Source organism: Impatiens glandulifera, chromosome 1 (genome assembly GCF_907164915.1).
Source record: "Impatiens glandulifera chromosome 1, dImpGla2.1, whole genome shotgun sequence".
NCBI lineage: Eukaryota > Viridiplantae > Streptophyta > Magnoliopsida > Ericales > Balsaminaceae > Impatiens > Impatiens glandulifera.
The window spans coordinates 140,937,684-140,949,855 of NC_061862.1; the positions used below are offsets into that span (position 1 = coordinate 140,937,684).

Here is a 12,172-nt window from a genome sequence, read left to right on the forward strand (position 1 = left end):
TGAGATGGATGAATGAATTATTGAAGGAAACAGAAATAACACAAGACAGGTTCTTGGTGTTTAGTGACTCACAAAGTTTTATACATGTAAGCAAAAATCCATGTTTCCATTCACGTTCAAAATACATCCAAAGAAGGTACCATTGGATCTGTGAAGTGCTCGAAAAGAAGGAGTCATACTTAGAGAAAATGCATACAAATGAAAATGGATCATATATGATGATAAAGGGTTTTCCAAGAGGCAAGCATGAGATATGTTGTGTGCCAAAGCTGGAATGGTTTTGGCAGGGGCGTCACAATGATGAATGTTTATGGCAACATTCTGCCATGGCTCAGAAGGGGAAGAATTGTTGAGGTGTTCCTTTCCAGGTACGTAAACGGGTCAAAGTTTTCTGTTATGAAAATGGGTTAAGGTATAAATATTCTTTTTGTATTTTTCTCTTAACATAGTAAGGTTGAGAAAGAATGAACAAATCTAAGGTTTTTCTAGTTTCATCTTTGTTCTTTGGCTGATCCAGAGAGAGAAGTCGGAGGAGCTTTTGATATTGAAGTATTCAAATCATTTTAATGTAATCACTTTTTTTATTTGAGAGTAGGACATGTAAGTTTCTACTATTGACATTTCTTTGATTTAGTAAAATTATCCTTCCCGTTGACGTATGCCGATTTTGACTGAACCACGTATATTATGGGGAAATTGGACGAAATGACCCTAAAGATGGGGGCATTTGCCTCCGTGGTCACCCAATAATAAAATTGATCTGGTGACCACTTTATCTTTTTTAGACGAAATTACCCTTTTCGCGTAACGCGAAGGGACTTCGCGAAACGCGAAGTGAATTAGGTTTAATATAAATACTCAAATTTTTTCATTTCCTTCATTTCGTTTCTCTCTTTTCTCTCTCTTCTCTCTCTGTTCTTGTTCGTCGGCGGCGGCGACTTCGGCTATGCCCTGAATCTACAAAGATAAGAAAACCTTAAACCTGAATCTGTGTTTATAATACAGATTTATGTTCTTATTTCCATATCTTCATTTCAAACCCTAACCCTAACCCAAATCGATTTATGTTCATGTTTCCAATATCTCCATCTGAAAACCCTAAATCAATTTATGTTCTTATTGTCTATTATCTTCATTTCAAACGATTTATGTTGTTCTTAATCAAACCCTAACCCTAAATCAATTAAATCAGTTCATATTGGTTCATATTGGTTCATACTGGTTCATACTGGTTCATATTGGTTCATTTTTTTGTTCATCTTATTGTTCTTATGTCTATGATAATATTTGCAGATCATATGGGTTCCGTTTCGCGAATGGCTTCTCGTTACGCGAAGGGCTTCTCGTTTCGCGAAGGGCTTCACGTTTCGTGAAGGACTTCACGTTTCGCGAAGGGCTTCACGAATCTAATCTTGGGCAAAGATATTGAAAGAAATAGATCTGGATTCAGTGAAGAAGTATTTATAGCAAGACGAAAACCGGCTAAGTGCCGACGTTATAGATGAAGGGTTTTCTCAATAGTCAATACAATTGAGTTGTTTTCATTTAGGTGTTCTATAATTATATGTTAAAGGGTTTGTTTGTAGAATTTCATTTTGAAAGGGGGGAGACAGAGAAATTGAGATTGGACTTGGATAAACTTCCCTTCATATTAAGGGACTTTAATCCAATTTGCATTATTAAACCTAATCCTAATGGAAATTAAAATGAGCTTCATTTCCTCAGATTCTCTAATTAAAATGAAGATTCATTCATACTCATCAAGAAGTTTCAAACTAGACTAGAGAGTTATCATATATATAGCTATAAAAAAACAAAAAATGGAGGACCAGTCTAGTTATTATTTGAACAAATAACAAGATATATCTTTTCTTTGGATATTGGTGGTAGTCTATTATTGAAATGAAGAATTGTTCTCATTCACCTAATAATTCACCTAATCTTTTCTTTGTCCTCGTCAATTTGTTCTAGTTGTTCATATCGCGCACCACCACGCCCATTATTATGATTGTCTGATTTTTCATAGTCTTCTTCGTAGTGCCTATGGTGTCGTCGACGACATTCATGTTCATACAATCTCTACACTTCATCATCCGGTTCATCACGATCCTTTGGCTTCTCATAAGATCGCTCATGAGATTTCTCCCTATCACCCTCTCTATCTCTTCCATTTTCATGGGATTTTTTCCTACACATTATGGGAAAATGAAAGTGAAGAAAATTATAAAAATTATGCAGATTAAAAGATCTCCTATTGTCTACTTGTTATAGGTAGTGGATGCAAGCTCTATTAGATATACAACCATCATTGCATTCTTTCCTCTTCAAAATTTAACACAAGTTGTTCAGCAAATACATTGAGAAGGAAACATATAAGGAAAAAATTCACATAGAGTTTCTAAAGAGGCTTGTAAAAGTAAAAGGCATCCTAATCAATTACCTCCCCAATTGTTTTTAATTTACATCTTCACCTCCAATCCTGGTTGTTCCTAGACCACCATCAAGTCGACGAGGTTTCCAATTTGGAACTGTTCTACCTCGTTCAACATCGACAAACACTCTTCTGTTATCAATCTTTGTTCCATCAGCTTGTTTATATGCAGCTATAGGAAACAAATGTAGGTCTAGGAGTCAGGAAAAGAAATAAACACACACATATAAAATATAACATCGATCTATACAAATTACAGACAGACCTTTCATGTCTCTTGTGTGCACATACTCTATGAATGCATAAAGGGAAGCCCTTCGCGAAACGAGAAGCCCTTCGCGTAACGAGAAGCCCTTCGTGAAACGGAACCCATATGATCTGCAAATATCATCATCGATATAAGAACAATAAGATGAAGAAAATAATGAACCAATATGAACCAATATAAACCAATATTAACAAATATGAACAAATATGAACCAATATGAACAAATTTAATTGATTTAGGGTTAGGGTTTCATTAAGAAGAACATAAATCATTTGAAATGAAGATAATAGACAATAAGAACATAAATTCATTTAGGGTTTTTAGATGGAGATATTGGAAACATGAACATAAATCGATTTGGGCTAGAGTTAGGGTTTGAAATGAAGATATAGAAATAAGAACATAAATCGGTATTATAAACATCGATTCAGGGATGAGGTTTTCTTATCTTTGTAGATTCAGGTCATAGCTCTCGTCCCCGTAGTCGCCGTCGTCGAAGTTTTCGCCGCCGCCGACGAACAAGAACAAAGATAGAAGAGAGAGAAATGAAATGAGGGAAATGAAAAAATTTGAGTATATATTCACACTGTTTCACTTCGCGAAACGCGAACTCCCTTCGCGTTACGCGAAAAGGGTAATTTCGTCCAAAAAATAAATAAAGTGGTCACCAGATCAATTTTAAATATTGGGTGACCACGGAGGCAAATGACTCTATCTTCAGAGTCATTTCGTCCAATTTGTTGTTATTGTTTTGTGCTATTTCAGTTTTTAGTAAATTTTTTATTCGTCATAAACGATTTGGAAACTGATTTGTTACAGGCTTGATTTCTAAGAAAATCCGTAGTTTTGCTGTTGCAAAACTCAACACCTTCAATATTCAGTATAATCGGTATGTTACTAGTATCATATCGAGATTTCGTTATACCAAAATAACGGTACTATAACGATACAATTTTTCATATATCGAAACTTTCAATATACAAAATTAGAGTATACCACACCAAACAAGTGTATAGATAACCACACCAAACAAGTGTATAGATAACTTTTGATCATGGATATAAGGGGGCTTAATTTGATCTTTATATCCTTTATAAAAGAAATAGTTTAAACCAATTGTCAGTTTGCCGTTATAAACAGAAAAGGTCCCAAAGCCCGATTTTACCTCCACTCCTCTCTCTCTCAAGATTTGCGTCTCTTCCAGACCTGCTTTTGATTCGCCAACCCTTGTTCGAACGCCTACGGACAAAGAGGAGGGTCCGTCCGTCGATTCATTTCCACCATTACAGTTTTTCTTTTCTTTTCCATCTCAAATTCTTCGTTACATTCAATAGGAAAACCGAAAACATCAATTAAAGCATCAACATTCTCTTCTTCTGAACTGTACACGGTTATAAACGCCAATTTCTTTGCTGTAATCGGATAGGTGATATAGAGATGCAATGGTGATGGATATCAGAAGAGAGAGGAGTAGTAGATTGGCGGTTGTTGGTTTGTTTCTTCTTGTGCTGGGATTGTTTCTGGATGCTTCTAATTTTGTGAATGCTAATGCGGTCTTTAAGGTTAAGCACAAATTTGGCGGGCGTGGAAGGCATTTGAGTTTGTTCAGGGAACATGATGATCGTCGTCATGGTAGAAGTTTAGCGGTTGATATCGCTCTGGGCGGTGATGGAAGTCCAACGGAAACAGCGTTCGTTTCTCACTATCTCTTTTCTTTTTGTTCGACCTAGATATGACAGGAAATTATGAAATGTCTTTTGTTTGTTTGTTTGATTGGATGATGTTTTAGGCTGTACTATACAAAAGTGGGATTAGGAACTCCATCGGAGGTATACTATGTGCAGGTTGATACAGGGAGTGATATTCTGTGGGTGAACGGTATCGGTTGCACCAAATGCCCAAAGAAAAGTGATCTTGGTGTATGTTTCTTGTTATCTATTATTATCAGAATTGAACCCTTGATTTAATGAATATTTGATTCTGTAATCTTGAATATCTATTGTAGGAAGATGATATCTGTATTTGTGGAATCTTTGTTATGGTTAGAACTTATAAGTGTAAATGTTGTTGTATGACAGATAGAACTAAGACTATATGATCCAGAAGCCTCTTCAACTGCAAAGGAAGTGACTTGTGATCAAGAATTCTGCAATGTGGTATTTGGAAATGCTCTTAGTGGTTGTAAGGCTGGAGCAGGTTGCCCATATGCTGTTACTTATGGAGATGGGAGCTCGACTTCTGGACATTTTGTGAAGGATATTATACAGCTCGAAAAGCCTTCCGGAAATCTTAAAACCACAATCATGAATGGTACTGTCGCATTCGGGTGAGTTCTTTTTCTCTTTGTTTTGGTTTATGTGTGAGTGATCCGAAAATGTTCTTAGGAAAGTCTTAGGAGAACACTATATGACCTTCTAGCTCCAGGTGAACCCTATAATTCCCACCACCATACCATCCCCCCATCTGGTTTCTACCAATGAGACTTGGGCATTGTTTGATGAATGGTTATTTTATTTTTTATAGTAATGTTAAATATTCATGTAATCAAAATAACACCAAATAATCTACTTTTTCATAAAACAATATTTTTTTTTAGCTCATATGGGACTGACTGTTATACCAACTCTTAGACCCCACACTAGAATAACTTAACTAATTGGGTCGTATTTGTTTTTCTAGAACAAGGTTTAACACCAACCATTATTTCTCAAAGAAAATATCCCTCCACTGTGACCCTACTTCAGTCAAGGTTCTTGTAGGGGGAGTCAAACTTGAGACCTCTCAAGTTCACCTCTTTCTACTTGAGCTACTTGGGTGGTAGCTTCGGGGAAGTTGATAATTTCCTTTGATAGTTTTTTATTAACAATCTTTTGAGAAGAAAATTAATGTGTTTGTAGAGAATTTTAATGCACCTTTTCTTTTTGGTCTATTATTGGAGTTTGTTCAGTATAGGAAGGATCATGGAATTATTTAAATAATCTCTTTGATAGAGATTTTGAAAAAGTGAGTTTTTTTTTTTGGTAAAAAGACTTAAAGGGGTATATATTGTAATGATAAATTTATAAAAAAATAAATTAAGAGTATTTTAGTATTTTGGTTAATGAGTTGAGTGATGTGATTGATAAGATGATGGATGAGATGATGATGGTTGATTTGTTTGAGATTGTTTGAAAATTTTCAACTGAACAATGCCTAAAGGGCTAAGAGTTCCTTGGAATATATGACATGAATGTACCTATTAGCATGCACCATGTGCATGGAAATTGAAGCTGTTTTTTAATACGTGTTTCTTTTTGCTAAGAAAAAAGGTAGTTCATTGTTGTCCAATTCTATGAAACTTCCTAACCGCAAATTAGAAAACAGAGAAGTTATTTACATTTGCATTTTGTGTTCATTTCTGTTCATAATTAATGTTGGCGATTTAAGTTTGGCAATTTGGACAAGTTTTTGTTTATCTTTTTGATAGGTATGCAACTAATCAATCTGGGCAGCTTGGTTCAAGTTCAGATGCACTTGATGGAATAGTTGGTTTTGGACAATCAAACTCTTCAATGCTATCACAGCTTGCCAATTCTGGAAAGGTAAAAAAGATTTTTGCACATTGCTTGGACGGTAGTCAAGGAGGTGGAATTTTTGCTATTGGACAAGTGGTGGAGCCAAAACTAAATTACACTCCATTAATCCCTAACCAGTATGATATTTTCTCATCTTTCTGTGTTTTTTTTTTCATTCTCTTGGGTCTCACAGAAATATTTGAGATGTTATTGTTATGTATTGCTTGTACCTATTCTTTGGATATTGCTAAAGATGTAATGAAAAATTTCTTTAGAAAAAAAAACATGTATGCACTTTTTTTCTCAAATTAATTTCTTATTCTTTTTGACAAATTTAGGCCACATTACAATGTTATTTTGAAGACAATTCAAGTAGATGAAACTGTTATACAACTTTCATCCAATCTATTCGGTAGTACAGACAGAGGGGCTGTTATTGATAGTGGTACTACCTTGGCATATCTTCCGGATGAAATCTACAATCCATTAATTGCAGAGGTATATTTGAAAGGTTATCAGTTTTTGTTTTACTGTTTCTTATCTCATTTGCTCTTTTGTGTAACCTAATCAGATATTGGATGGTCAGCCCAATTTGAAGTTCATTAACATTGAGCAGCCATTCACATGCTTTGAGTATAGTAAAAGGTAAGTCCATCCTAACATGTCTCCCTTAGTATCTGGAATCTGGGAAAAAAAGTAAAGGATTTCAACTTCTTTATTATGTGTAAAAATATTCTGGAAAAAAGAGGAAAATATGGGTAATGATATTTGGTTCATCTCCAATAAAATCAAATTTATCCTTGCAGCATCTGTGTGTTTTTATTTGCTCGAAACCTAATATTTTGCTTGATCTCATCACCTATTTGTTTTGAATATTTGGTTTGGTTTTCAGTTGCATATAAAAGTTTTTGATATTTATTTATCCATATTCTCTTATTCAAATTCTTCATGTTGTTTAGTGAACTGCTCAACCATTAAATTGGTCTACTAGATTCATATATATATATATATATATTTCAAATTTATACCGGCAATTTGTTTTCCAAGAAATTATGTAATCTTTACTACTTTCCTTTTCTCTTGTGTTCAGTGTAGATGATGGATTCCCAGCTGTCAAATTCACTTTCCAAAATTCACTTTATTTGGCAGTTTATCCGCATGATTACTTGTTCCAAGTCCGAGTAAGTATTCTTGCAATAGAGATACGTGGATTCTTTTCTTTTTTTAATCCCATTTTACATGCCAATTGGTATGACTTACATGTTTAAGAGCACAACATCTATTCCATGAGCACTTTTTTTTTTGTCTTAGTTAGTTTAAGGAGGTATTGGAAATCGCCAATACATTTTTTGTCATCTTATTTAAATGTGATCTTATCTACCCACATCTAGATGAGATATTTGACAGAAAAAGTCCAAACCAAATAAGCCCCTGGGGGAAAGAACCTAAAGTTATTTTCCACCCCATAAAATGTAATCACTTTCGCCAATATGTGCCCACTTGGAAAAACACTTTCCAATTGCAATTTTTTATTCTATAATGGTCCTTAATAGTATAAGCAGTTACTATTCCACATTTTGAGTATTGTGTCCTCCTCAGTAGAGGAAGAGGTAGAACAATTGATAAGTCCTTAATTAGAGTGTTTTGGTTGTCACAAATTGGGACACTATCGAAATGAATGTCCTAATTGGGAGAAGAAAGCTAACTATGCAAAGGATTAAATACATGAAGTCCACTGACTAATGCCAATGAAACCACACTTTGGTCACTTGGATTACAAGAAAATAGGAAAGTGAGTTTATCAATGGACTTGGTAGCTTTCCCACTGTTCTTGTCCAATAATGTCTTCTTATTGGTTTTTTAAAGATTAGTCAAATATTAATATAAATCAAGAAAACACATTTGTTTGGCAATATTTTATAACCAATATGATCATTTTTTAGCATTTGTATACCCACAAAAAGAAAAGGCATTAACAAAAGATTATTTAATGTTTGGTTTTAAAATTTTAAATGCAATCTAATGAAAGTATATCAATATATCCTCAAATATATATATATATCAACTTCTATGTAGATTTTATTTGTTTCTAATTTCCTCTTCAATTAATTATTTAGTAGGTATAGATTGGAAAACTAATAAAACTAGGGAGAAAGATATGTGATAAAGTTTGAACTCTCATGAAAAGCCCCAATGTATGGAATCTCAGAAAGAGACCTGGCACAACTTAAAAATCTTCATTTCCCCACTTTTGGTACTCTGAAATCTTGTTGAGGATACTTATGGTTTTAGAAAAACTTACTAATAAGTTAATAACTTTGGGCTTCTATAGAATATTATTAGGTCTGTAAATAGTCAACTTCTGTATTCCTTCTAAAAGATTTTGAAGAAGATGAAACTAATTAAACTGAAAGTAGATAGTATTGGTGTGCTTCAAACAAGATGATTACAACTGATAACAAAAATAACTAGTCTGCTCCTAATAACTATTATAATTACTTAATAATTGCTCCTAATAACTCTAAATTTTTAAACCCCCTCCTCCTCAAGGGAAAGTGTAGTGGATTAAGAAAAACTCACATTTACAAATCATGTAGGCCAAACTTTTATTAGTCAAATTTTTAGAACTGCTAATTTGTTTCATAAAAGCAGTTTATTAGTTTGTTCATAACAAATATTTTCTTTTAATCTGCTATATAATGCAGATAATGTAACTCTTATTAATTATCAGAAATGCAATTTACATTTAGAGTTTCTTCTTCAATTCTGTATCACCAAAACTCTATTGTCTTCTTGGTTTGTACCGTTTCACCAAGAACAAAGACTAGATCTTTATTCTTCTTCTTATTCTTAGTTTAATCCCTCCATTAATGGTTGTTCCGACAATTAGCTTTGAGATCTTCTGGTTTGTCTTCAAGATTAGCTTCATCCGCATGCTCAAGCCAGCCTTTCATCCATCAAATAGTTTCTTTTTCTCAATATTCTCAAAATTTGCTCGCCATCATCAGACATACTCGTAACCATACATAATGATCTGAACTTGGAATGAGTATTAACTTCAGGAAGTTAGAATTTCTTGACTTTTGATGATCATGTTTATATTAGTGTTGTTCATCATGGCCTTATTCTATAATACTCTTGCATGGAGACACATAAATATTGACGAAACAAATTTGCAGGAGGATACCTGGTGTTTTGGTTGGATGAGTAGCGGCATCCAATCAAAAGATGGTCAGAATATGATGCTTTTGGGAGGTGTGTTTATAACTTTCTGCCTTTTTTATTATCTGTTCTTATTATTGTCTCCATCAGGCTTATTATCTGTTCTTATTATTGGTTATTTTATATGCAGATATGGTGCTAGCTGATAAACTTATTTTGTATGACCTTGAGAATCAAACTATTGGATGGACAGAGTACAACTGTAAGTACAAATTTCGCGCAAATTTCAATTTTTTTCCTTTTATTTCTGCATAACCACCCGTTTGCGTGTAATTTTTCAGGTTCTAGTCCGATAAAGATAAAGGATGAGGAGACTGGTGCAATTTACGACGTTGGGTACCATGATCTCTCCTCGGGCGACAATGTAACTGCAGGATGGATAACTTTGATGGTACTAACATTTTCAATGTTTGCTTGTTTCCTGCAAAATTTGGATTTGCATTGGGGAAGATAAAGCAACAAACAATGTTTGTGTTTCCATTGTTATAAGGAAATCTGTTATACTATATTTTATCTATATGGAAAGAAAAATGTGGTTTATAGGATAAAGAAAAATATATGTTGTTACTTTCTCATGTAAATTGCACTAATTTTATTCATTCAAATTACATTTGAGATGTTTCCATCATATAAGCAGCAGCAAAGTTTACAAAATTCTCTATTATTTTGTCTTTTAGATTTTTCTTTTAAATAATCTTAGTGCAAAGAATTTATGACTTTGAAGACATGAATTTTTTGCTCTATCAATCACGAGTCTTCACATTTATTATTTATTTTTCATATTTTTAATCTAAATTTATTTTGTATTTGTAAATAGATTGAACTTATTTTACAAAAATAATGTAAATATTTTATTAACTATGACACCAACAATAGAAGTAAAAGAATCCAGACATTTAAAATTGATAATTTATTTAAAATGGTTAAACTTTGTAAAATATTTAGTTATAATTACAAAATCAATTACATATATAATTCCTGATTTGAATTCGTAGATATAAATTAACTTTAGTTTTACAAATTTGTATAAATAATAAAATTAAAACAATTTATAAATTAGTAAAATTTTTAAATAATAAATTTAAAATAGTAAGATTTTACTAATTCCAAATTTTATTTAATCGGTGAAAATCGTAACATTTTAATTATCAACTCAGTTCGAATATTTTGGTTTGGACTGTCCCTGTTTCGGAGCAATCAACCCACTTAAAATTAAGTGGGTTAAAAAAAATCTGAAATCTGAAATAAAGCACTAACATCTTTTTTCTGAAATATCTTTCTACTCTTTCACATCATCTTCCACAATCCTTCACATACATAATAGTTTTTCTATCTCTTTAGGTAGTGTTTGGTACGTGGTACAAATTATATAGGGTATAAGTTGTATAGAGGTATAAATTGTAACGAGGTATAAATAATATAGGGTAGTATAAGTTGTATAGGTTATTGATGTTTGGTAAGAATTATAAAAAATGGTATAAGTTGTATATGATTTATAATTTTGTGTTTGGTATAAAAATATAGTATAAGTTGTATAAACAATAAATATTAATTTAAAATTATTATTAATATTATTATTTTATTTATTTATTTATATTATAAATAATATTGTTTATTATTATAAATTATTGTTTTGTTATTATTTAATAATTAATGTAATTTTAATTAAAATATAAAAAATTAATTATAATATAAATGATAAATTATGTTTATTTAATTTTAATATTATTAATAATTTTAATAAAATAAACTGAAATAAAAATATTATTTATAATATAAGTAAATATAGAAAATAATAATTAATAAAATTATCGTTATAAAAATAAATAAATATTTTTTAATTAAAATATTGACTATTTAAAAAAAATATATATTAAAAATGATTATATATAATAATAATAATATTAAAATTAAATAAAATATTTAATATATTATACAATAATATGTTATATATAATATTAATAAAAGATATAATAAGAAATTAAAAATTTAACTATACAAGATAGTGTTGTACCTAGATGGGACTAGTTACTATTTTATAGTAACAGATATGAAGTATAAATTATACAGGGATATAATTTATATCTAACAGTAAAAATGTAAAATGTAAAAGAACACCATATTAAAACACTATTGGTATAGTTTATACTATACCAATAGTGTAGTACCCCTCTATACCCCTAACCAAACATACCCTTAATTCACGATTTTTGCTCTAAACGATTCACATTCTTTACCCAACGACGATTCACGATATTTACCCAAAGTTGCTCTATTTCACGATTCTGTCGGAAACAAACTCTGTAACTCGTAAAAATGGTACGTTTTACATTATTTCTACGAAACTCTACTTTGAATATGTTTATAATTAACAAGATTCTGTTTTGTTAATATTCAAGAAATAACCAACGAACTCTCATCGCGGTCAATGTATACAACAACCGCTCATCCAATAAATCTGAGAGGTAACGTATATATAGTATTTGAAATTGATAATAATTAAATATTCTGAAATTATGTTTAAACTGATAGTTATTAACTATAGTTATTGTGATGTTCGTAGCTGATAAATATTAGCTAGAATTGTGAAACTATGTTTAAACTATCATGTGAGTCTTTTGAAACTACGCTTAAACTCAATAACTATGCAAGTTATTCCGAAATATAGTTATTAGTTAGTTATTGTGAAACTATGTA

The 12,172-nt window shown here is 31.6% G+C and overlaps 1 protein-coding gene across 1 annotated transcript; it reads left to right on the plus strand.

Annotated features, from left to right (window-relative positions):
* Nucleotides 1-3,819: 3,819 nt before the first annotated feature.
* LOC124945639 (aspartic proteinase 36-like) lies at nucleotides 3,820-9,929 on the plus strand. The gene is made up of 10 exons (XM_047486110.1): nucleotides 3,820-4,389; nucleotides 4,489-4,618; nucleotides 4,778-5,025; nucleotides 6,166-6,390; nucleotides 6,592-6,751; nucleotides 6,825-6,898; nucleotides 7,344-7,434; nucleotides 9,433-9,508; nucleotides 9,606-9,677; nucleotides 9,757-9,929. The coding sequence occupies exons 1-10, from the start codon at nucleotides 4,142-4,144 to the stop codon at nucleotides 9,927-9,929; spliced, it is 1,497 nt and encodes a 498-aa protein (XP_047342066.1). The 5' UTR covers nucleotides 3,820-4,141.
* The last annotated feature ends 2,243 nt before the right edge of the window (nucleotides 9,930-12,172 follow it).